Source organism: Monodelphis domestica, chromosome 1 (genome assembly GCF_027887165.1).
Source record: "Monodelphis domestica isolate mMonDom1 chromosome 1, mMonDom1.pri, whole genome shotgun sequence".
NCBI lineage: Eukaryota > Metazoa > Chordata > Mammalia > Didelphimorphia > Didelphidae > Monodelphis > Monodelphis domestica.
Genome location: NC_077227.1, coordinates 694,457,097 through 694,482,235, shown reverse-complemented (window position 1 = coordinate 694,482,235; position 25,139 = coordinate 694,457,097). Strand labels below are relative to the sequence as shown.

The 25,139-nt window shown below is 51.3% G+C and overlaps 3 protein-coding genes across 7 annotated transcripts in view; 2 read left to right on the top strand and 1 right to left on the bottom strand.

The window, feature by feature from the left end:
* The window catches only part of FHOD1 (formin homology 2 domain containing 1), a 35,214-nt gene extending 16,529 nt beyond the window's left edge, over positions 1-18,685 (top strand). Inside the window, exons 3-24 of one of the 2 annotated variants that reach the window (XM_007477150.2) lie at positions 882-946; positions 1,292-1,359; positions 1,451-1,556; positions 1,923-2,017; positions 6,245-6,356; positions 6,453-6,547; positions 6,789-6,932; positions 7,021-7,217; positions 9,718-9,819; positions 10,089-10,112; positions 10,701-10,754; positions 12,014-12,129; positions 12,321-12,937; positions 13,423-13,578; positions 16,343-16,525; positions 16,710-16,829; positions 16,928-17,089; positions 17,181-17,371; positions 17,460-17,652; positions 17,743-17,905; positions 17,983-18,177; positions 18,379-18,685. In XM_007477150.2, coding sequence (XP_007477212.2) covers positions 882-946; positions 1,292-1,359; positions 1,451-1,556; positions 1,923-2,017; positions 6,245-6,356; positions 6,453-6,547; positions 6,789-6,932; positions 7,021-7,217; positions 9,718-9,819; positions 10,089-10,112; positions 10,701-10,754; positions 12,014-12,129; positions 12,321-12,937; positions 13,423-13,578; positions 16,343-16,525; positions 16,710-16,829; positions 16,928-17,089; positions 17,181-17,371; positions 17,460-17,652; positions 17,743-17,905; positions 17,983-18,177; positions 18,379-18,461 — 3,241 coding nt within the window. In that variant the 3' untranslated portion in view covers positions 18,462-18,685. The remainder of the gene's footprint in view (positions 1-881; positions 947-1,291; positions 1,360-1,450; positions 1,557-1,922; positions 2,018-6,244; positions 6,357-6,452; positions 6,548-6,788; positions 6,933-7,020; positions 7,218-9,717; positions 9,820-10,088; positions 10,113-10,700; positions 10,755-12,013; positions 12,130-12,320; positions 12,938-13,422; positions 13,579-16,342; positions 16,526-16,709; positions 16,830-16,927; positions 17,090-17,180; positions 17,372-17,459; positions 17,653-17,742; positions 17,906-17,982; positions 18,178-18,378) is intronic. The other variant, XM_007477151.2, reaches the window with a different exon arrangement.
* Positions 18,686-18,792: 107 nt separating this feature from the next.
* On the bottom strand, positions 18,793-23,757 carry TMEM208 (transmembrane protein 208). 2 transcript variants are annotated; one of them, XM_001372744.4, is made up of 6 exons: positions 23,608-23,757; positions 20,691-20,786; positions 20,057-20,116; positions 19,801-19,937; positions 19,463-19,547; positions 18,793-19,153 (listed from the first exon to the last, which is right to left on the bottom strand). In XM_001372744.4, the coding sequence occupies exons 1-6, from the start codon at positions 23,740-23,742 to the stop codon at positions 19,016-19,018; spliced, it is 651 nt and encodes a 216-aa protein (XP_001372781.3). In that variant the 5' UTR covers positions 23,743-23,757; the 3' UTR covers positions 18,793-19,015. The 2 variants fall into 2 exon arrangements, with proteins under 2 accessions (XP_001372781.3, XP_056660666.1); XM_056804688.1 differs by lacking the exon at positions 20,691-20,786 and having other exon boundaries at positions 23,608-23,725.
* Positions 23,758-23,769: 12 nt separating this feature from the next.
* Positions 23,770-25,139, top strand: part of LOC100020092 (Leucine-rich repeat-containing protein 29) — a 20,295-nt gene continuing 18,925 nt past the window's right edge. For all 3 annotated transcript variants that reach the window (XM_007477146.2, XM_007477147.3, XM_007477148.3), the window contains exon 1: positions 23,770-23,895. In XM_007477146.2, the coding sequence (XP_007477208.2) occupies positions 23,872-23,895 (24 nt within the window). In that variant the 5' untranslated portion in view covers positions 23,770-23,871. The remainder of the gene's footprint in view (positions 23,896-25,139) is intronic.

Genomic DNA, 25,139 nt, shown 5'->3' with positions numbered 1-25,139 from the left:
TTCTCTCTCTCTGTCTCTGTGTGTCTCTCTCTGTCCTTCCATCTCTTTCTGTCTCTGTCTGTCTGTCTGTCTCTCTCTCTCTCTCCCCCTCTATCTCTTTGCCTCTGTCTCTCTCTGTCTTCCCCACCTCCTTGCTTTGTGCCCAGAGAGGCTTGGGCAGGGAGGGAGGGGCCTTCTTCATTCCTGCAGGAACCCTCTTCACCTGGAAATGGCCCTGTGCCATGGGGCCACATTTCTCAAGGGTCTACACTCCTCTTTGCCCAACCTCATCCCCTACTCCCTCTTCTTGGCATTCTGGGCATATGGATGGAGGGGAAAGGGAGGAAAAGAAAGAGGTGGAGGGAGCTGGGCTGGAACCCTAATCTCTTGTCCACACTGTTCTTCCCAAGAAACCCTTTGGAGGGCCCAGCCTGGCCAGGGGAGAGTTAATGTGCTGGGACCCCTGTCTAGGGAAGAGAACAGGTAACTGGAATGCCTGGTTTGCCTGTGTTTGCCCAAACCCTCCAGCTCCCTCTGCCCTCAAGGGGCCCTTGTCTGGGAGCCCCACCCCTCCCCAGGCCCAGGGAGCACCCCTGAACCCAACTTCTCCCTGGGCTTTTAGGCTGGAATGTAGACGGTCAGGAAGGAGGCAGACTTTCAAGACGGAGATTAGTGAGGCAGGGCAAGGACAAGTGGTAATGTAACGTCTGTGGCACAATGGAAAGCCTACTGAGTTTAGTCAGAGGCCTTGGGCTAAATCATCTCTAGTAATTATTTACTCGCTGTGTGACGCCAGGAAAACCACGGTACCTCTCTGGGCCTCAGCTTTCCCATCGATCAAATGAGCCCCAGGGACCTCTCAGGGTCCCTTCTACCTCTCACTCTCTGCTCCTCTGATCCAGCAAAGGGAGGAAGCCCACCCTGATCCTGCGGACCCAGCTCTCCATCCGAGTCCATGCCATCCTGGGTGAGTGCCCAGCTCTCCGGGCCTTGTCTCCATTTCCTTGGAGGGAGCGGGGAGCCTGGGCCAAGCGGACAAGAGGCAGGATGTATGGGCCTGTGTTCCCAGCCAGGGCTGTCTCTCCCGGGGCATGGCTGCCCGGGCTGGGGAGTCTCTCGGAAGGAATCCGAAGGTGGGAAAGAGTGAAGACAGGAGGCCATAGAGGGGCTGGGAGGGTGCGGGCAGCGACTGTATCCCAGGGTCCCTGTGCTCTGGGGGGGAAGGGAGGCTTGGCCCAGGCACCCTCTTCTCCTGGTGCGGGGGAGGGATGGGGGAGGGGCTCCCCAATGTCCTCGTGCTTTTTCCCTGCAGAAAAGCTCTATAGATCCAGCGGGCCTGAGCTGCGACGTTCACTCTTCTCCCTGAAGCAGATCTTCCAGGTGAGGGGGTCCCTAGGAGGCCAGCCTGGGAGCGGGGAGGAGGGGAGCCCCTCACGTGCGCTCCCCTGAGCTCCTTCCCCCGCCTCTGTAGGAGGACAAGGACCTGGTACCGGAGTTTGTGCACTCAGAGGGCCTGAGCTGCCTGATCCGAGTCGGGGCCGCTGCGGACCACAACTACCAGAGCTACATTCTTCGAGGTTGGTCCAGGCCTGGGCTGGCCCTTTGTCCTTCCTGCCGGTCCCTCCAGGGCTGGTGCCGTCTCCCACCCAGTCCCTATCTGATGGCTTTGAAGTGCCTCATACACTGGCCGCCTCCTCTCTTTCTAGTCTTCTTTTACTTGCCTGTTCTGCACCTGCTCTTATGATCCGGTGCCCCTGGCCTCCTCCACACTCTCATCTCCCATCTCTAGGCCTTTGCTCAGGCTAAACCCCATGCCTGTAGTGCCCTCCCCCCTCCTGTGTCCCTGCTGGCTTTCCTGGTTCCTCCCCGCGTTGTATGCATAGGAAATGCTTGATGAGGACTTGTGGACCGCTGGCCCTTGTCACACTGCCTCCCTCCTCTAGCCCTGGGCCAGGTGATGCTCTTCGTGGATGGGATGCTGGGTGTGGTGGAACACAGCGAGACCGTGCAGTGGCTCTATACCCTCTGTGCCAGTGTGGTGAGTAAATCTGCCCTCTCTCACTTCCCTGTGGTTGGAGGCTGCCAGCACGGAACAGCGTCACTAACTCCTGGGCCATGAAGGGAGTGGGGGAGGCGCTGGAGAAATCCAGCTTCTGGCCCTAATTCTGTGACTCTGAACAACTTCTTCCCTCCCTACCCCTGCCTCAAATTTGTCCTCTGTAAAGTCAATCAACAAACATTTAAGCACACACTATATATAAAGTCAAGCACCGCGCTAAGCCCTGGGCACCCAAAGAGAAGCAAAATGAAAGAGTCCCTACTGTCCAGAAACTTACACTCCGATGGGAGAAGGAAATCTATAAAAGGGTGGGAGGAAGAAGAGGTCCCAGCCTGAGAAGCCCCTGACCTGCTCTCTCCCTTCCAGCTGATAGTTGCCATCTGGTTGGAAATGTCCAATCCCAGGAAGACTAGGGTTCTCCAGCATCACATCCCTCTAGTGTAGCTCCTTCTGAGAACACTCTAGGTGCCCCCACTTCTCCCCAAAGTCCACAGCTACTTTCATGAGCATCACTGACTCCTGGGGAGGTCCAGGGGGTCAGGAGAACAGAAAGCCATTCATTCCTCCCCCTTCCATCCCCCCCCCCAAGAAGAGAAGGATCCTCATAAGAGGCAGAACTTGTGGCCTCACCAGGTCCTCCTCCAGCTCAGGCCAGGGAGTTGTACAAATCCATCCCTAAACAAGACGGGGGAAGATGGGAGAGGTGGCATCTCACTGAGCCTCAAAGCAAGAGGAGGATTTAAGAGACAGAGATGAGGAGGAAATGCCTCCTGGGAAAGAGGAAAGCCATGGATCAGTGCACAAAGGGGCCTGAGGACCAGATTGGTTGAGGCACAGCTAGTGGTCCAATCTGATTGGTTCATGGAATGTGTAAAAGAGAATGGAGCAGAATTGTCAGGCTAAAGAGCTTTCCTTGTATTCTATAGGGAATATGGAGCCCCTGAAGCTTTTTGATCAGAAAAGGGACATGGTCAGACTTGTAGATTAGGAAAATTATTTTAGCTGTTGAGTGGAGGATTGCCTGACAAGAGGGAAAACTGAGACAGGGAGATGAGGGAAGGGACTCTTAGGGTAAATAATCCAGGAGAGAGGTGATAAGGGCCTGAACTAGAATGATGGGTGATATAAGGAGAGAGAAGGGATGCATATATATTTTCTTAATATAATATTTTATTTTTTTCCCAATTACATGTAATGACAATTTTCAACATTTATATTCTAAAATTTTGAGTTCTAAATTCTCTCTCTCCCTTCCCTGAAACAGTAAGCAACTTGATCTAGCATGATCTTGCATGATGTGTGATCATGCAAAACACATCTCCATATTGGTCATGCTGTAGAAGAATATTCATAGAAAACAAAAACATGAAAAAATGAAGTGAAAAATAGCATGCTTTGATCTGCATTCTGATTCCATCAGTTCTTTCTCTGGAGCTGAATAGCATTTTTCATCATGAGTCAGAAGGGAACTTATTTGAGCCATGTTGTTTGTGGAAGTAAACAGCATTCATAACCACCTGCCAACCCCCTCTTCCTTCTAGCTCTTCTTTCTTCCCCCAGCCTTAGGGACATTATTCTCTTCAGATTCTTATTGTAACATCACTCATTCTTGACCTCCTCTGTTGATCTATGAGTCCCGTCCCATTCCCTAATCACAGCTGTCCACCCAGGCTCTGTTCTTGGTTCTCTTCTCTTCTCTATCCAACTTCTCTTCTTTGATGATTATCTGTTCTCATTGGTTCTCTATTCTGCCAAACCTTTCTTGAACTCCATTCCTACACCTTTTAAGGGTCTGCTGGACATTTCCAGCTACATGTCTTAATGGCACCTCAGACATGGCTTTAATGGAATTGATCAGATTTTCTTCCTAAGCCTGCCACTCCTTCCAGCTTCCCCATGTAGACTGAAGACACCTTCATCTTCTCAGTCACCCACACTCAAGGCCTTGACATCATCCCTGATTCTTTCCTCTCTTTTCCCTTCTACTGTTTTTCTTCTCTCCAATCAGTTGCCATGTCTTGTCTTAATGATTCTACCTTTACAAAATCTCAGAGCTGTTTCCTTCTCTCAACATACGCTGCTAACTAAAAGTGTTAGAGGAAGTCAGTCCCTGATGTCTTCCAGGTTCCTAACTTTGTCTTGATCCTATATTCTTCACTCTCCCTTATCCCACATATCCAGTATCTGATAATTCTGGTTGTTCTACCTCTTTCATCTGAACCCTTCTCTTCCTACACAGCCACCACAATAGTTCATGCCCTCCTCACCTATTGTCCAGATGATTGTAGCAGCTCCTAACTGATCTCCCTGACTCATCCCTCCCCACATCCTCCACCTGGCTGCCAAAACAATTTTCCTTAGGGATAAATCTGACGCCCTATTCAGTAAGCTCCAATGGCTTCCTATTGCTTCTGGTCACATATAATGAATTTCTCTGCTTGGCACTTAAAGACCTTCGTAACTGGTCCTAAACTCTCTTTCTAGCCTCACTGTACAATATTTCCCGTTTTGCATTCTTCAGTCCATTCAAAGGTATTTTCTCTATGTTTTTCACACAGGATCCTTCTTCTCTTGCCATTTTGACTTTGCTGTCACTCTCCCTTATGCCTAGAATGCCTTCCTTCTTCACCTCCAACTCCTTCATTACATTACCTTCTTTCTACTTGAAACCTTTTCTGATCCCATTGACTACTTTTGTGTTTTTTCCCCATATTTGTGCCTGCATTCCTGATGTTCCATGTATTCTTCTACGTACCCTTGTCTCCTGTGTTAGAAGTCCTTGTTTTCCAAATTTAGCTCAGTGGCTGCACAAAGGTTTGACAAACAATGCCAACCATATTTCCAGAGGACTCATAATGAAATAGGTTGCCTACCTCCTCATGGAGAGAGGATAAACTCAGTGAAGGCTGAGACATTTTTCTGGAGATGGCCAATGCAAGGATTTGTTTTGCTTGATCATAAATGTTTGCAACCGGGTTTTCTTTTCTTGCTTTCTCAGTTGGGGATGAGGGGAAGGTTTGGGGGAGGAAGAAAATTTGGAGCTGAAAATAAAATGGAATCTAAAAATTTTTTCCATTAAAAAACTTTCTAAGAATTGTTGGAGTCAGAATGCAAATGAAAGCATATGATTTTTCAATTGTTTATTTGGTTTTATGTATGGGGGTTTGGATTTTATAAGATTACTCACTTATGAAAATGTTTTGCATGATAATGCATTTATAACCCAGATTGAATTCCCTGCTAGCACTGGGAGGGGGAAGGGAAGGGAGGGATGGAGAGAAGTTCAATCATATAACTTGGGAAATCTTGAGTGGAAATTTGTTATTAGCTGTAATTGTCAAAAAATAATTTTTAAAAATGTTCTAATAGCAAAAGAAAAGCTCTTGTTGGCTTGACTTATGAGTATAGATTGTTTCATTTATTGCATTTGTATCTTTAGTGTTTAATACAGGGTCTGGTACATAGTAGTTAATAAAGCCTTGTTGAGGGGCAGCTAGGTAGCAGAGTGGATGGAGAGCCTGGAGTCGGAGTGACTTAGATACAAATCTAGCCCCAGACGTTACCTAGCTGTATGACACTGGGCAATCATTTAAGCCCAGTTGCCTAGCCTTTACTGCAATTCTGCCTTAGAACTGACACTTAGTATTGATTCTAAGAAAGAAGGCATGGGTTTAATTTTTTTTTAATAAAACCTTATTGATTACTTGGTTGATTGATCCAAGGTATGACTACTCCAGTGGGTGGTGGAGGCAAAATGAAGAGTGATTCTAACATTCCCTGTTCTAAAATCCCTTCTAGTTCTGATATTCTAGGTTCTGAGGTTCCTTCTAACTCTGATTTGTTTAGATTCTATAAAAGAAAACACGACAGTATTCTAACTAATATCTCAGTGATGTCAAAATACTGGCATTCTATTTTCTGCCCTCCGGTAAAGAACAGAAGAATTTCTCCACATTTCACCCTCTAGAGTCCCCCAAGGGGCATACCCCTGGAGAAAAATTCTCATCTCAGAGAAGGACATCTGCCTTCCTAGGCTCTTCTCATAAGACTGGGGCATCATTCCATGCCTTCATCCTTTTCTTCATTAGAAGAATCCCATTTAGTTCCCGAAGCGGGGCTGAGGACCCTTTTCCCATAACCCTCTCCCTGAGGGATTCTACCAGAAACTATTATGTCCCTACTTACTAGACACCTTCTTCTCCCCAGTCTCGCCTGGTGGTAAAGACATCTTTGAAGCTCCTTCTGGTGTTTGTGGAATATGCAGAAACGAACGCTCAGCTCTTCATCCACGCTGTCAATGCTGTCGCCAATGCCACTGGTCAGATACTCTCCCCTCCCCATGCTTCTGCCCCCATGCCCTCACTTTGTACCTACTCTACCTTCCCACATACCTGTGCTCTCACCTATTCCACAGGTGCCTACCCATGGGCCACCTTCGTGTCCATCCTGGAAGAGAAGAATGGAGCTGACCCAGAGTTGCTGGTGTTCACCATGACACTGATCAACAAGGTGCCTGGGGGTGGAGGAAGAGCGAGAGCTTCTAGGGTTGGTGAAGTCACTCATGGGCCCCCAGGGTCCCCTCCTTCCATACACACCCATGTGCCAGCACCCACCCATAGTGTCCATATTACCAGGTCTCAGAATCCTTTATGGTACCCAAGGGCTTAGCTTCGCGATCCTAATACTGCCTGGCTCAGGGCCCTTTTTGGTGCCTGAGGGCCCAACCTCACCATCAGCATGGTGTTCACAGACTCTGGCAGCCCTTCCTGACCAGGACTCATTCTACGATGTGACAGATGCACTGGAACAACAGGGCATGGAGGGCATTGTGCAGAAGCACCTGGGAAGCCCAGGCACAGATGCTGACCTTCGGGCACAGCTTGTCCTCTATGAGGTAAGGCTCCCAGAGTCGGGGCATCATGAGGTCAAGGACATCAAAACTCAGGTTTCCTACCTCACTTCTGCCTCTTCTCCTTCTCTAGAGTGCCCTGCGGCTAGAGGATGGGGACCCTGAAGAGGGAGTCCCCAGTGGGCGCAAGGAGCGCAGGAAGCCATCCTCAGAGGAGGGAAAAAGGAGTAGGCGTTCCTTGGAGGGGACAGGATCTGGCATCAATTCCCCTTCCAGGGCAAGCTGCCCTACCCTGCCCCATTCCAAATCTCCTGTGGAAGCTCACCCTTGGTAAGTGAGAATAATTAAGTACCTACTATGTGCCAGGCACTCCATCTCTCAGGTCCAGGCATTTTCTCTAACTATCCCCTGTGCCTGGAATGTTCTCCCCTCTCACCTAAACTGTATTTAGTTTGTTTATACATATCCGTTTTCCCTGTTAGATTGTGAGCTCCTTGAGGGCATGGACTGTCTTTTGCTTTTCTTTGTGACTCTAGTTTAGCATAGTGCCTGGCACATAGTAGATGCTTAAATGTTTCTTGAATGATTGAATTGATATAAAAACAATAGGCAAACACATATATACAAATAAATTATATGCAAGATAGGGAAGGCACTAGAATTAAGAGGGTTTGGGAAAGGCTTCCTGTAGAAGATGAGATTTTATTTGAGACTTAAAAGAAGCCATGGAAGTCAGTAGGTAGACATGAGAAGAGAGAACATTCCAAGCATGGAGGACAGCCAAGGGAAATGCCCAGGGATAACAGATGGAGTATCTTGTTTGTGAAACAGCCAAAAGGCCAGTGTCACTGGATCAAAGAGGACATGTATGGTGATAGAAAGAGATTGGAAGAAGTGGAGGTGTAGGTTATAAAGGGCTTGGAATGCTAAAGAGAGGCTGAGTTCTCCTTTCCCATACCCCCTGACATTTTGTATTTAATTTGGGAGACAATCAGGAGCCAATGGAGTTTATTGAACATGAGAGTGGTGTGGTTGGACCAGTACTTAAGACAATGACTTTGGTGACTAAATGGAGGATGGATTGGAGTGGGAAGAGACCTGAAGCAGGCAGACCCACCAGTAGGCTATAGCAATAGTCCAGGCGTGAGGTGATGAGGATAAAGGGGCCAAATTCAAGGGATAGAGTAAAGGTGAAATCGACAGGCTTTGACCACACTTAGAAATAGTGGGTGAGGGATAGTGAGGAATCCAGGATGGCACCCAGGTTTTGAGCCTAGAGGATGGGAGGATGTATTGTGCTCTCACCAGTAACAGGGAAACTTGGAAAGGGGAAAGTTTTAGAGGGAAAGATAGAAAATTCAATTTTACACACATTGAATTTAAGATGTCTACTGAACATTCCGTTTGAGATGTCCAAAAGGCAATTGGAGTTGTGAAGCTGGAGGTCAGCAGAGAGGTAAGGCTGGCTAGCTAGATTTGGGAACTATCATCCTAGAGATGATAAATCTTTGATAGTTGATGAGATCATCAAGGGAAGTAGTATATAGGGAGAAGAGAAGAGGAGCCCTGTGGGCCACCTCTGGTTAGTGGACATGATCTGTGCTAGAAGACTGAGGAGAGGTCACATAGGTAGAAGGGGAATCAGGTGATAGGTGATGTCCTGAAAACCTAGAGGGAAGAGGGTATCAAGGGAAAGAGAGTGACCAACAGTGTCTAAGGCTTCAGAGAGGTCAAGAAGAATGAAGATTGAGAAAAGATCAATAGATTTGGAAATTAGGAGATCACTGGTAAATTTAGAGAGCAGTTTCAGAGAGATGATGAGATCAGAAGCCAGACTGCAGGAGGTAAACAGAATGAGAGGAGGTGAAGTAGAGGTATCTGTTATAGATGACTTCCTCAAGGAGTTTGGTCACAAAGAACATAGAATTTTAGTTAGTAGGGATGGAAGGATCAAGTGAAGATTATTGGTGACTGGGGGAGCTATGGGCATGTTTATAGGTAGTAGGGAAAGATCCAGTGGACAGGGAGGGATTGAAGATGTGAGAGAAGAGGAATGTCAGAGGGGGTAATCTAGAGGAGATGGTTTGGGATGGGATCTCTTGAATAAGGATACAGGTTGGCCTTGGTAAGGAGTAAAAACACCTCTTCATGTGAGACAGGAGTAAAGGAAAAGAGAATGGCAGAAGGCATATGAGTGATATGAGATAAGAAAGCAGGGAGAAGAGCTCACAATGAATGGCCTCAGTGTTTTCCATAAAATATGAAGCAAGATTCTCAGTTGAAAGAGTGAAGGAAGGGAGGACCATGGAAGGTTTGAAGAGGGATGAAATGGTTTGGAAAAGCTACTTAGTAGAATAGGCTAATGAGTTGATAATGGAGATAGTATAGTTGGATTGCCTGGTGCAGTGAGGGCCCAGTTGAGGTTGTGGAGTCTCAACTGTGAGGTTATAGCAGACCTACAAAGAATGGTTATATGACTTCCTCTACCCTCATTCAGCAGCATGTGTGAGGAGTAAAGGCAGTTAATGATGGGCATGATCCCAGGCTGAGTCTTAGCAGGGCATAATTGCTGAAACAATAAGGGACCCAGGGCCTTGAGAAGAGAGCAGTGTAGACTTGAACTGGTTCACCAAAGCATTAGGTTGGGGGAAAAGGGGAGTGCAGGGGTAATGATCTGATAGAGGTCATAGTGTAGACAAGGTTGGGTTTGGCGTAGGAAGACAGAGGGAGAGGTGAAAAGCCAGAGTATGCACATTAAGGGACTATGGTAGGAGGGAAGAAGGGAGGAGGAAAATAACAGAGTTTGCACTAACCAACAGTCCTATTCTAGCCCCATAGGACCAGCCCCCTGCCTCAGTTCCTCCGTGGTTTCGTTTCCCAGCCCCACTGTGGTTCCCCCTATTGATGTACTAGGTGAAAGGAGCATCTATAAGTAAGTCAGGTGCTTGGGGATGGAACATAACCCCCTGTCCCCTTGGTCTCCCCTTCTCATGACCCAATGGCACTGCCAGCCTCTCATCCTCTGGGGATGTAAAAGTTGGTACCTAAAGGGTCTCTTGCCCAGACCTGGGCCCCTGTCTCTGCCTGTCCCTTTTGCTTTATTCCTCTGCTAGCCCAACTCTGTGCTTTCTCTGGGATGCCCTGCCCCCTTCCCTGGGCACTTTTGGCCGTCCTCTGCCCAACTTTTCTCTCTTTTTCCAGACTTCATCAAACTGTTCCTCTTTGGTAAGTGACTGAAGTGATCAAGCCCCTCAGGCCTCCCTTGGACTGTCTGTGTCCTACTCTCTACCCTTCTTCTACCCATCTCCTTCCCTCCCTCCCATCTTCCCTTCCTCCCTTCCTCCCTTCCTTCCATCTTTCCTCCCTCTTTTCCTCTTTCCCTCCCTCCCTTCCTTCCTCTTTTCCTCCCTCCTTCCTTCCTTCTCTCATCCTCCATATTCTATTCCTCTCTTCTCAGCCCTCTCTCTTCTCCTGCCCCCTCCCTTCCCTCTTCTCCCCTCTCTTCCTGCTCTTCACCCTTCTCTCCTCTGGTTTCTCCATACCCCCATATTCTAGTCTCTTCACCAGTCTATTGCCCATCCTCCCTCTCTCTTTCCTCTTCTCCCTTCCCCATCCTTGCCTTCTGGGAGGTGGGGATCCAGGTGGGTGGAGGTGATGGTGGTGAGGTGCTTGAGAACCTGGGAGAGGTTTAAGGGGGTGAGTTCTTCCCTGAGGTAGGTGTGTGTGTAGAAGAGAGACTAAGCTCGTTCTGCCTGGGATGATCCAAAGGGCCCCCTAGGGGTGCTGCTGGAGTCAACGACTCTCTTCCCCTAGGGCCCCTGAGAGCCCTCCCGTCCCTGGGGTCCCCCCTGTGCTGAGCAGGTTGGAGTAAGTACAGAGTGGGGTTGGCCTCGCCTGGCCCAGCCTGGTCCTGCTCAGGACGCTGTGCTCTCTGCTTCAATACCGCTTCCCCATGTGCCACAGGGACCCTCAGGGGACCTCCTGCAAGGCAGCCCTCCCTCTAGAAACCATTGCTTCCACTCTTCCACATCTGGTTCCTCTGCTCACTCTTCAAAAGCGCAGAAGCATAGTTAACTTTACCAAGCATCCTGTAGCCCAGCTGAGAAAGCCCTTGGTTGCCTAGGAGACCCTCTGAGTCAGAGCAGCGATGCTCCTGTCAAGATGTAGACTGATACCGAGATGGGGAATCAGGAGAGAGAAGAGCTTCAGCCCCTCTCAGCCTCCAATGCCTTCCTCGGCTTTCCAGCTGAATGGCAAACGGAGAACTGGGATTGCTTGGGGTACAGATAAAGGAGAGACCGAGAGATCGGGAAGCACCAGGGCTTGAGAGGAGGCTGGAAAGAGCCACAGAGGAGTAGGCCTTAGAGGCTAGCCTGATGTGAGGCTGAATTAGGGAGCAGAGGATGGACCGTTCCAGACGGGTGGTGGTGGTGACCATGCGTGTGATGGTCCTGACTTAGGACTTATTATCAAGGAAGGGGTGAGCCCTCCACCGCCCCTGATGCCCAAACAAAAGGCAGCAGAGCAAATAAAATAAAATTGTTTCAAAAGAAAAAGCAAAAATGGTTTAAACCCAGTATCAAAAAAAAGAATCCTCGTTGGGTTCAGTCATCCTGTAAAACTGTTTCACTGAGCAGAGAAGTTGGCAGAATTCCGGGTTTGGGAACTGTTCCAAACAGAAGCAGGGAGTTGACCGGGATGGTCTTTGGGGCCTTGCTATATGGGAAGAGGACTTGCAGGCCTTTCCATTTCAGAGCCTCTAAACTGGAAGGCAACTTGGAGATTTCCTAGTTCATTTTCCTCGTTTTATAGCTAAGGAAAAAGAGGCCTAGAAGCGAAGTGACTTCCCCAAAGTTACAGAGGATTCGATCCCTGGGCCTCTGATGCCACGTCCATGTTCTCTGCTCAGTGCTTGGGCTGCTATTTGCATGGGCTGTGTGTGCCCGTGTATGGATGGTGGGGGGCTCGGGGAAAGAGTCCTGGCTCTCGGAGAGTAGGCCTCCGCTTTGATGGTGAAGCACACTTGTTGCTCGCTAGCAGGGGTGCTAGCTTGGCACCCTCGGCACTGAGGAATGCAGGCTGGAAAGGGATGAGAGTACGGGGTACCAATAGGAGCTCTCCTGCAGAGCCCGTTTCCTGGAGAACATAGCTGCCGCTGAAACAGAGAAGCAGGCTGCTTTGGCCCAGGGTCGGGCTGAGGCTCTAGCTGAGGCCAAGCTGGATGAAGCTGACGGACACCCAGGTGAGAGGAGTTGCTCGGGAGGGCTGGGAGTCCCCTTAGGTCTTCCTCTTCCCCAGTCTAGAGATTCCCGGATTCCCCTCTGCCCCCTAGTAGAAGGAGGTTGTAGTGCTGTCCTTACAAGCCCAGGAGGGGAGCTCAACTTTTGGCTTGTAGGGTTACCATGGTGACGGCCTTCTTTCCTATCTTCACAGACCCCCGAGAGCTGTGGAGCACCCCAGAGCCAACCCCCACCCCCCACTCCCCTAGCACCCCAAGAAGTCCACTTTCCCGACCCCTGATCCTAGCCCAGAGAAGCCTGGAGTCTGAGGTCCTGACCCCAGAGGCTAAGGTCACCTCAGAGCCACCCACACCCCAACCTTCACTCCAAATTGGAGATTTGGACTTCTCTGACCTAGGGGAGGATGAAGACCAGGACTTGTTGGCCACTGAGTCAGCTGGGGCTGGAGATGTCCTGGCACCACCACCCCTCCCTGGGAATCCTCCACCTCCACCCCCTTTGCCCCTAGGATGCCCCCCACCACCCCCACCCCCACTACCACCTTTCGGAGGGGCACCCCCACCTCCCCCACCCCCTGGGCTACCCCCACCTCCACCAGGTCCTTCTACCACTGACGGTCCCATCCTCCCTCCTAAGAGGAAGACCGTGAAGCTGTTTTGGCGGGAGCTGAAACTTGGACAGGGACTCAAAGGCAGGGGTCGGTTCGGCCCAAACCCTACCCTATGGGCCTCCTTGGAGCCTGTGACTCTGGACACTGCCAAACTGGAACACCTGTTTGAGACAAGAGCCAAGGAAGTGATGTCCAACAAGGTAACGCCCTTGCCCCCCAGTGGAGGGGGAAGCAAACAATCACAGATGCTAAAAACTGGCGATGATTTATATATCATTCTAGCCCACCCCCCACTTCAATGAGGAGGTGAGCCCAGAGACAGCAGGGTATGGGTGCAGAAAAAGAGCCTCTACATCCCAGCCCTTCCCTTTCCCAGCCTGAGCAAGTCCCGCTCTAGAAAATGAGGAGGCTGGTCTTAGTTGTCGGTCCCTAAGAGGGGTGAAGTTCATTCTAGAGCCCACAGAAGAGTAGCAGCAAGATGAAGGACAGGACGCCGGTCACCCAGAGTCTGGCAGATCTGGGACTCGAACCCATGTCTTTAGACAAGGCTCTTTCCATGCCCGGGGCAAGATATAGCCCCCCTTCCCTGAAGCCTCCACGCTAGGGGAGGAAGGAATGAGCTACTCTCCCCTGCCCCTGCCTCCTCTCACCCCCGTACCAAAGCTGCCTTGGATGACCCTTTCAGAAAGCTGCTGAAGGCCGAAGGACAATGACGACGGTGCTGGACCCCAAACGAAGTAATGCCATCAACATTGGCCTCACGGCACTGCCCCCCGTCCACGTCATCAAGGCGGCCCTGCTTGGTTTTGACGAGTTTGCCGTCAGCAAAGATGGCATTGAGGTGTGTTGGGGTTCGGGGTAGGGGTTTGGGGGAGGGGAATCTAAGGAGGGAGGCTGTGAAGGAAGGGCGATGCCACCTCAACCACAACCAGCCATTTGGGAGGGTACCAGCCCTAGCTCTTGACTGAGGTGCCAACGAAGTCCCCTCTCTTCTTAAATCAGAGGAATTTTTACTAGGAAGCTAAGAGTGGAAAGAGCCTACAAATCCTTAGAAATGATACAAGTTTACCGATTCAGAGTTGTACTTCAATATCTTAATAATATGATTGACTTATTGAATTTTTTTTACTCAATTAATGTTTACTGAATTGAATTTCATGGGTTTGGGAGAAGACGACCCTGGAGTCAGGAACCCCCTCGATCTGTATCTTGGGGCTGGCCCTTGGCATCGGCAGAACCAACCTCTCTATCTCCATCTCATCTGTACGATGGGGATCATTTTTAGACGACCTACTTCCCAGGGCCGGGGACAAAAGACTTTGTCAGCCTTCACCATTCGTTTTTGTATCACGAGGTACCTCCTCCTGTGAGAGTCCGAAAAACGACCCCAGAGGATACATCCAGTAGGATGGAGACGCCTTGGCCGGGCTCACATCTTGTAGAGACGCTGCTGCTGAGCTGCTATCGTGCCGCCTCCTTACGTGGCCTGCTTCTCCTTTCTCAGTCAAGCATGGCCTTGATATCTTTTATCTTCACTTCCTTCCTTATTGGTCACTCCAAGTTGTGATACTTAGAAGAAGCTGATGAAACATTCTCTTGGGTCCCTTCCAGCTCTAAGGCCTGTGAACCCGTGGCCAGAAAGTGTTCTCTGAATCTTAGATCGATAAGAGAAACGGGGGTTAGGAAAGCCTGGTCCCGGGTGGCTTCAGGGGCACCTCCATCGTGGCCAGAAAGTGTTCTCTGAATCTTAGATCGATAAGAGAAACGGGGGTTAGGAAAGCCTGGTCCCGGGTGGCTTCAGGGGCACCTCCATCGTGGGGAGGCCTCCGGGCGCGTAGCGAATAGTTAGCCCTGGGTCTGCAGGCAAAGGACTTGGCTTCAAGAGATGTGGATGGAAATGGGGGAAAGAGCCATCTGGTGGCCTCTCCTACTTCAGAATTCAGTTAGGGCTCCTTTCATCCAACCAGTCCCCTCTTTTTCTAGATGAAGCTCCTATGGTTCGGAGCAGAAGGGATCTAGCCAAGGAGTAAGTGCCAGTGTTGGAATTCAAACCCAGGTCTTGGGACTCTACCCTCTACACCAACACATTCAAAGCTCCTGCACAGCGCACTTCCTCTTTGGGATTCAGTTTCCTCTTTTGCAAAATGAGGACACTGGATTTTGATGGACCCTAATGTTCCTTCTAGCTCTAAATCCTTCCCTCTGTTTCTACTTACTGAGCCACACTATTCAAGGGAGAGACTGAGATGGGAGATCTGATTAAGTCTCCTTAGCCAGGTAGGACCATGGGCTACTTTAAAAAAAACAAACGAACAACAACAAAAACCCCACTAAAAAACCTCTTATCTTCTCTTAGAATCAGTACTAAGTGGGGCAGCTGGGTAGCTCAGTGGATTGAGAGCCAGGCCTAGAGACGGGAGGTCCTAGGTTCAAATCTGGTCTCAGACACTTCTAGCTGTGTGACCCTGGGCAAGTCACTTGATCCCCATTGCTCCGCCCTTACTGCTCTTCTACCTTGAAACTGACTCTTAATATATTGATGATGACGATTTTTAAAGCCCTTACCTTGTGTTAGAATCAGTACTGCGTATTAGTTCCAAGGCAGAACTAATTTGTGAATCCAGGACCTCCCATCTCCAGGCCTGGCTCTCTATCCATGGGGCTACCCAGCCACCCAAGCCCCAAGGATAGATAGAATATCTGGTCCCAATCCTTCCTTTTACAAGCTGGGAAGCTGAAGAAACCTAGAAAGCTGCGGAGCCAGGATTCACTCCCGTGGTTTTAGTAGCACCCGTCCGGTTGGGACTCATAATGGAGACAGAAAGCACAGGCTGGGAGCTTGGAGGAATTTGCAGAATCCTGGGCGCCCACCCCGGGACTCCTTCCTGCACGGCCAATGCACAGTTCTAGCGATCCTGACTCCCTGCTCATTTTCCCTGACTGGCCAGGAATTGGGCGACTTTTGCTCCATGATGTCACCTCCTTAGCGTCTTCATCCAGAAAATGAGGGAGTCCAGCTAACTTTCTAAGGGCGCTTCCGCTCCAGGGTCAGGCCGGTGCTCCTGACACATTAACAGACCCCCTTGGGGTCTTCCAGGCTCCTACCGCTCGCCCAGGCCCCCCAGGAGTCGGTAGTGGCCACCACACCCTGCCCCGCGCCGCCCAGGAAGTCTTGGCATTTCCTCTGTCGTCACTACGTGACGTATCCAATCCCGTGTCTATGGCGCCTGCAGTAGAGCCTGCAGTTGCTACCTGCTAGTCCAAAAGACGGTGGCTGCGGTCCTGGGAGACCCGCCTAGGAAAGGTGAATTCTAGCTACCCGAAGTTCCTGTGCTGTAAAACAAGTAGACGGCGCTCCATGCTTCCACTCAGTTTGGGTTTGCTCTTCCCAAGCCTGACCTGAGAATCAGCATTTAGCATGGAGTTAGAGGAGGAAGAGCAGCGGCAAGGGCTAGGTGAGTGGGCCCAAGGGGCTTGCCCCAGGCCACACAGCTAGGAAGTGTCCGAGGCCAGATTGGGCCCAGAGTCTCCCTCCTCCAACCTAAAGCTCACTCCCACAATGCACTGGGGAACATACAAGCCGGGGGTCACGGGTGTGTCCACAGAAGTTGCTGATGATGATGCCGACAGAAGAGGAAAAACAGAAGATCCAAGAGGCCCAACTGGCCAACCCAGGCATCCCACTAGGCCCGGCGGAGAACTTCCTGTTGACCCTCGCCTCCATTGGCGGGCTGGCAGCCCGACTCCAGCTGTGGGCCTTCAAACTAGATTATGACACCATGGAACGGGTATGGCTAAACCTGCTGGGGCACCCCTGGGTGGGAGGGGGAGCACAGTGTTGGAACGTTGAGGCTCAACAGCAAACATCAATGGAGGGAGGGCCAGTTATTTGCAGAAGGGTTTTCAATGTCTATTTTTTAAAGAATGTGTTCAAGTGTGGTAACTACTGAGTCTTCTGTCCCCACCACCCAGGAGATCGCAGAGCCGCTGTTTGACCTTAAGCAGGGGATGGAACAGCTGGCCCAGAACCCCACCTTCCGCTGCATCCTGGCCACCCTGCTGGCTGTGGGCAATTTCCTCAATAACACCAAGGTGTGTGAGACCAAGAAGGGGAGGAAGTATGGCTGCCCCCGCCGGAGGCCGGAGGAGGGGGTGTTGGGTATTGCAGACTGAGCCTGTGGCCATTTCAGAGCTGCGGATTTGAGCTGAGCTACCTGGAGAAGGTGTCTGAGGTGAAAGACACGGTCCGGAGGCAGTCCCTGCTCTATCATCTCTGCACGCTGGTGCTCCAGAGCCAGCCGGACTCCTCGGATCTCTACTCGGAGATCCCAGCCCTCACTCGCTGCGCCAAGGTCAGCCCCAGGGCCAGGGAGGCCATGGGGGACCCTCCACGGGGGTGCTGGGGGGAGACACCCGCTTAGGTGTGGGCATCCCTGCTTCCAGGTGGACTTCGAGATGCTGGCTGAGAACTTGGGGCAGCTGGAGCGGCGCAGCCAGGTCGCGGAGGAGAATCTGAAGGACCTGATTAAACATGATCTAACGCCTGCCCTGCGCACCCGCCTTACCCACTTCCTAAGCCAGTGTGCCCGGCGCATTGCCATGCTCAAAGTGGTCCACCGCCGTGTGTGCAACAGGTGGGACGGGGGCGCTGGGGAAGGGAAGGGGTGAAGGGCCAGAAGAGGCTCTTGGGCCCAGCCTGACCGGCAGTCCGGGCCACCCCAGGTTCCGCGCCTTCCTGCTCTATTTGGGCTACCCTGCAGAAGTGGCCCGGGAGATTCGAGTGATGCCGTTCTGCCACACACTCCACGAGTTTGCGCTGGAGTACCGGACCTGCTGGGATCGTGTACTGCAACAGCAGCGGAAGCGAGCCACTTACCGGGAACGCAACAAGACCAGGGGGCGCATGATCACTGAGGTAACCCTCCTCCTGGAGGCACCCCCAATGCACCCAGGCCTTCGCAGGGCCAGGGGGGGAGGCTGCTGACCCTCTCCCACCCCTATCCAGACAGGGAAATTCTCCTCTATGGCTGAGGCAGCCTCGAGCCTCGAGACTGTGCCGGTGGCAGTGATCAGCGGCCCAGATCAGGGGGACAAGGACACTGATGTCACCATGCGCAGCCTACTGAGCAGCGGGTCCGAAGCCCCGACCCACAGCCGGAGGAGCCGAGGTAAGGAGGTGGGAGTCGGACTTTGCAGACGTCGCTTTCTTCTCTTCCTTCTCCTGAGCCCACTCCGACGTCCCCAGGTATGTCCCGGAACACCCCTTCAGGAGCCCCAGCGGCGTCCCCAACGGCATCCCCGGAGGAGGCCCCGGGCTCTGGCGCTCCCAGCGATGTGTCGGACGAGATCATGGACAGGCTGGTGCAGTCAGTGACCCGGTGCAGGCCCAGGGCCCTGGCTGCCCAGGAGCGAAAGCGATCTCGGGGCAACAGAAAGTCCTGTAAGTAACAGCCCGAAGAGTCGAGCCGGAAGAGAGGCTGGCAGTCATTAGACCACATAAGGCAGCTGAAGCCCTGGGAGGGAAGGGGCAGCCTCAAGAGCTAGCCGACTCTTCTTGCTGGATGCTAGTCTGCCATACTTCCTACTTGATTCCTCTGGGGCCTTTACCCCATTGCCAACCCCTGGTCTTTCCTCCCTGCAGTGAGAAGGACCCTGAAGGGCGGCCTTGGTGATGACCTGGTGCAGGCACTGGGACTGAGCAAAGGGCCTGGCCTGGAGGTGTGAGGGGGATCCCCTAATGCACCCCACCCCTGGAGCCTTCCAGAGCATGGTCTGAGACTCCAGAGGAGCCCTACCCCAGCCATTTCGTCACTCCATGTGTGTGCCACGAGGCCAGCATCCTGAGCAGTATTACGTGTGTGTGTGTGTGTGCGCGCGTGCCTGTGTTTGGTGTGTGTGTGTGTGACATTCCCAGCCGGGGAGAATAGAATAAAGGTATTTCTAACCAACCAGACGCGCCTCTTTCCTGCTGAAGGGCACCCCTGAATCCCAGATGTAACTCGGCCTTGGCCTAGTGTGCAGGGGCCCCCCGCATGTCCCCTCAGACACAGGCAGCTCCCAGTTTGGGCTCTTTATTGTACGAAGTCGGCCCCCCCTCCCTCAGACCTCCCGGATCCAGTTCATCTGGATGTCCAGGCTTCACAAGCTGCCAGTCTCTCTGGGGCAGTCACGGGGCAGTCACAGGGCAGGACTCGGGCACTGGACTGGCACGGCCTGCCCAGCCCGGGAGAGTCTCGCTCGGTTCTGCCGCTGCGGCCGGCCCTCCGCCACCATCCTGGCTACAACCGCTTCATCTGTCGGCGCTCCTGCCGTCGCTGGCGCTTCTCGTTGGGCTCCACCATGGAGGTGGCTGATTCTGCTGTGAGCCAGGGGCTCAGAATGTTTACCCACAGGAGGTAGAGGGCCCGGCCTGGAGCCTACAAGAAAACAGGCAGGGAGGGCCTGAGGCAACTGGGACGGCAGTGCCAGGCTACCAAGTATTCAAAGGGTTAGGACCCAAGAAGGCAGAGCGACGAGGGGCAGTCAGGACAGGAGTTTATAATAGAGCAGCCACCTCGGAGGTGGCAAAGCCCAGTGAGTGCCCAGGCACAGGAGCAGAAAGGTCCTCTCCAACCAAAGACTGTAGGGAGGGTCTGTGCCCCCACCCTGGGTGTTCTCCCCCCCCAGTGCCCAAATCAGGGGGAACTGAATTAGCATCAGGCACTTCTGTCCCCCATCCTCCTTACCAAGAGCCAGAAATACCACACATAGAGGGAGAAACAGCTGAACACTTGGACAATGGCTGTCAGCAGGATCACATCCTTCAGGTGCCTTGTGGGAAGACAGGGAGGGAAGGAAGAGGTCAGAAACAGAGGGGAAGTTAGGCTACCCCTGGGGATGACGGGAAAGGTCAGTCCTGCCCGTAGCGCTCAGCCCCAACTGCTGAAAAGGTCAGAGGCAGACAGCGCCCTCTCAGGGTGGGCTGAGGCACAGCTTGCTCCCGCAAGCCTTCCCCCACCCCCCGGGGGTCAAGGAGTGAGCCGGCAGCAGGTCCCGCTCACCTGGGCTGGCGGGGGACACTCACTCTGCCATTCCCTGTTCCATGTTGAGGTCGATGCCGCTGTCTGCCAGAGCCCCATCCTCCGAGAAGGCTGCCTTGGCCATGGAGCTCATGGAGCGGTAGCTGGCCCCATACACGACCAGGCTGAACACTAGGGCTGTCTGTGGGGAACACAGAGGGTTAGGGCCACACGGAGCTGGGGGAGAATTCTGAGGTCTTTCCAGGCTGTCTGCCCAGGTAGGAAAAACATTTCAGGGTAGAGAGATGTCAGAAAACATACCCAGGCCCAGAAAGATGCCGATGAGTAGAAGATCCCTAGGGTCACGATGCTGTAAATTGCCTGGAACCAGAGACATGGGCAGGGTGAGGATAAATGGTAGCATCCTTGGCCACAGGCCCTGCTTTTTGCTGGGGTAACTCCTGGGGACAAAGCCCCAGGGCATCAGAGAGAAGCGGCCTGACTGTATCCTAGTGGATCAACCTATATTCAGACCCGAGGCTGCAGGGAAATAGCTTTGTCCAGAGGTCCTGAGCAGCCGTGGCCCACACTCCCAGAGTCCTCTAGCTGGAGATAACCCTTGTTTTCCCAAGTTTGGTTCTAGAGAAGCCAGGAGAGGCTTCAAAGGCTACTGAATGAGCACTCATTGTTCAGAGGTTTGATCCTTCACTCTGAGATGCTTCCCCAAAACCAGCTACCAGTGTCCGCCACTTCCAATGAACCCCACCATGCTCTTACTACTTGATGAGAAAAGCAACATCCCTCTGACACCCACAGGCCCAGCTTTATCCCTGCCCAGGAAAAGGGACCCAGCACAGACATTCACAGGACCAAGTGGGAGAAGTCCATTCCAAAGCAATAGAGATCCCTCAAGAACCCTAAAACCTCAGCCCACAGAGGGGTAGAAGGCACTCACAGTGGCACCCAGGATGATTCGAAAGTAGAATTTCAGAGTTTCCTTATTCTCTTCAAATATCTGCTTCTTCCCCTTTGTGCCCACCTTCCCTTTGGGCTACAAGCAAGAGTTTTAAGGATTAGAGGAGACACTTTGGTAGGCCCACCCCTCCCCTGCCCCCTAAATATCAGGCCTGATTCAATCCAACCCTAACAACCCAGATCATCTTCATCCTGATATAATCCAAAATCCTTTCTGGAATATGCTGGTCTTACTACTACCACCCTATTTCCCCATCCCCACTCTGCATGCGTGCATGGGTGTACATGTGTGTCCCAAATCTAATACACAAGATCAGTTTTACAGTTGGAAAGGACTTGAGATCATTTAACATTGTCTCCTTGTTTTATGAATGAGGAAACCAACTCCAAAGGAGTTAAGAATCGAAGATCACCCAGGTGACTGAGCCAGCTCTTTAATAGAGATTCCTAAATCCCAGGGCTGACCATGTCATTTGTCTATTCAAGAAACTTCAGTGGCCCCACCTCACCTCAGGGTCTGAAGTTTGGGATAAAATAAAAACTGCTCTTTGGCTTTTAAGCTTTCTTACTGGGTGACTCAGAGGATAGAATGCCAGGAGCCAGGTGGACCTGGGTTAAAATCTGGCTCATATACTTCCTAATTGTGTAACCCTGGGCAAGTCACTTAATCCTGTTTACTTAGCCCTTGCTCTCCTTTCTTGGAGTTGTTACTAAGACATAAATTAAGGGCTTAAAAAAAAAGTGTCTTACAACCTGGCTGCAGCCTACCTGTAAATCAGATTTGGAACTTATTGCTCTCTTACAAGGTTTATGCTCCAGCCACAATGGCCTGCTTCTTGGTCCACAAGGTTCATCTCCCAACTCACACAATCTTTGCATTGCCTATTCCCCCATACCTGGAACACCCTCACTTCCACTTAGTAGAATATTAGAATCTCTCCTCTTCTATCCTGGTATATTCTCCCGTACTAGTGCTCTTCCCAAGGGAATCTGGATCTATTTTGTACCTAATTCCCTATGTCTAAACAATTTTCTTGGAAGAATGTATGCACTTGAAAGCAGGAATTGTTTCGTTTTTGGTTTTGCATTTCAGCAACTAGTGCAGTGTCTTTATACTTTTTCACTTGAGATTTTAACAGCTCACATGGATTTAATTCTCATCTTTATACTGATGGCTCTCAGATCTATTTATCCATCCCTAACCTCTCTCTTGAACACTAGTCTAGAATTTCCAGCTGGCTATTGAACAGCTCAAACAGGATGTCCATAGACAACTAGTAGATTCAACATGTCCAAAACTGAAATAATCAAACCCCTCCCCCCACAACTCTCTCTTCTTCCTAACTTTCTTATTATAGTGGGGGTCATTACCATCCCCCCAGCCACCCAAGCTCAAACTCTACGGGTTATCCACAACTCTCACCCTCAAATTCAAGTTGCTTCCAGATCCTGTCAATTTTACTTTAATAAAGATATATATATATATATATAAATTAAATATTAAATAAACTCCCTTAGCTTCCTATCACCTCGAGCATCAGATATAAAATCTTCCTCATGTTTAAAAACCTAGTCCCTCCTACCTTTCCAGGCTTTTTACACCTCATAAACCACCTCCCACATACTCAGCGTATTAGTAATACTGCCTCCTTGTTGTTCCAAGAACAAGACCTCCATCTCTCTACTCCAGGCATTTTCTCTTGTCTATCTTCCACAAATGGAATGCTTTCCTTCTTCATTTGCACCTCCTGGCTTCCTTCAAGTTCCAGCTAAGATTTCATCTTCTGTAAGAACTCTTTCCCAACCCTCTACCCCTTAATGCCAATGCTTTCCTTCTGTTGATTATCTCCAATTTACTCTGTATACAGGTTGCCTGTACATCATTTTTGCATATTGTCTCCCCCATTAGACTGTAAGCTCCCTAAGGGCAGGAACCATTTTTTGTCTCTGTACACCCAGCACTTAGTACAATGTCTACCCTTTGTAAATGTTCATGATCTATTGATTCTGCCTTTCTTCCCCAGTGCCCAGCGCTGAGCCTGGCACACAACTGGCGCTTACTAATTCTTTGACAAAGCAGGGGCTTAACAAGTACTCCTGATTTGAATGTGCCACCTTGGTAGATTTCCTTTGGCCCTACTTTTCTCTACCTTGGTATGTTCCATCTAGCCCCTTACTGTGTTACATCCCTTTGGGCTCTCAACTTGGTACCTTCCACTATATCCCTAGCTCCCCTTAGGCCCCCACCCTGGTACATCCTACTATGGCCCTACCTCCCCTTGGGCCTTCACCTTGGTACATTCCACTATGTGCCTACCTCCCCTTGGGCCCCCACCTTGGTATATCCCATCATGCCTCTTATGCCCCTACCTTGGTACATTCTACTATGGCCCTAGCTCCCCTCGGGCTTCCACCTTGGTACGTTCCACAATGACCACTGGGCCTCCACCTTGGTACCTTCTACTATGGCCCTAAGTTCCCTGGGGCTCCCATCTTGGTATGTTCCACCGCGGCCATTGGGCCCCCACCCTAGTCCCTAGCTCTCTTTGGATCCCCATCTGACACATTCCACTATGGCTCTAGCTCCCCTTGGGCTCCCACCTTGGTACCGTCCACTATGCCCCTAGCTCCTCTCGAGCCCTCACTTTGATACATTCCACTATGACCCTCACTCTCTCTGGGTTCCTCACTTTGGTGTTTCAGTATGCTCCTCGCTTTCCTTGGGGCCCCTTTTTGGTACATTCCGTCACCCCCTGCCCCGTCCCATGCTTTGGTAGATCCCGGTCTCCTTTTACGGCTCAGACATTTCTTTTCCTGACATTCCTTTTGATTAGCTTCCCCGGACTTCGGTCCTTGCTCTGGACTCTCCACCCCCTCGTACCCTGTCTCATCCTTACCGCCATGGCGTCACCGACCCACCAACTCGGACGAACGGTGGCGATGGGCGCCAGGTAGCACCAGCTCAGCAGGGAGAGCGCTCTGGGTGGGGGCGGGGGCGGGGAGAGGGTAAAGTCGACTGTCAATGACGTCATCGGACAGGCGCCGGAAGTGTTCCATTGCACTTCCTCCCAACGTCTCCGCCCGGAGCTTCGACTGGACTACGACACCCGGCAGCCTGTGCGCGGCGGGGCGAAGGCCGGGCTGAAGGAAGGCTAGTGGCCATGGCCGAGTTGCTGCCCCCTGAGGTGAGAGTAGATCTCACGCCCCCTGGCCTAAAGCCGCCTGCAAACGTTTATCCAGCCCCAGGGTCCTCAGATTAACGGTCTGTCCTCAGCAGCTTCCCCGCTTCCCCCTCCCTGCTTTCACCCCACCACCCTCCGAAATCGCTGTAGTGGACGTGGAAGCAGCGCGACGAGACTGAGCCAGGGTTCAAATCCTACCTCAGGCACCTGTTAGGTGGGCAGCTCCAGGCTTGTCACTGCATGGCTCTGTGCCTCTGTTTCCTTATGTCAAACGAAGACTCGGTGGCCTCAAAGGACTCCCCCAGCCCCGAACCTCTATACTTTGTCTTCCTGCACTCCCCCGCAGCTTGTGCTCACTCTCACCAGGCTGCCCCACTGGGTCCTGTACCATCTGCCCCACTCCCCACCATTAGCCTGAACTGACCTCCACCACCTGGCTCCCTCCACACCCTTGAAGCTTCTCCAGGCCTTTTCCCAGTTAGATCCCAGCTCTTGTAGGACCCCACACCTCTTCCCTGAAGGGCAGGACAAAGGAGCTGAAACTTTTCCAGAACTGCCGATGCCCAGTTAAGCTAAACAGGTGTTTCTATCGGTGCCCCCTCCCGCCACTCTGATAAAGAAAACTCTGAAAGGGGGCAAATTGGTACTGGCTGGAAGATGTCATTTTGGTGACTTGCATTGTAGAACTGCTGTAAATTTTGCTTAGGTCCTTTACAAGTGTTATCTCATTGAATCTCTGAGAAGAAGGTGGTGCTATTATTGTCCTCACTTTACAAATGAGGAAACTGAGGCAAGCAGCAGTGAAGTGACCTCCCCAGAGTCACACAGCTAGTAAATGTTGGATCTGAACTCGGGGTTCACCACCTAAGGAGGAGACCTTAGTTAAACTGTAGTGCTAGAAGAGACCTGAGGCCAGACAGCTCTATTTAATTAAACACTTTTTGTTGGATTCACCAAACATTTAATGATTCCACACCAAGATGGAAAGGGCAGTGGATGTGAAATCATATGGCTGGATTGCATTCCCAGGTCTGCTATGAATCTGTTATCTTAAGCAGGTCCCTTATCCTAAGTCTCCTAAGCTGTAAAATCAGGAAAGTAGACTAGATCAACTATATGTAAGGCCTTTGCCATACTGATTTCATTTGCAAAGAGCTGTTCTTGTCTCTGGTGATACAGAGGCAAAAAAAAAAAACGCCCTTGTTCTACTCTTTGTTGTTCAGTCATATTTCTTCCTGATCCCATTT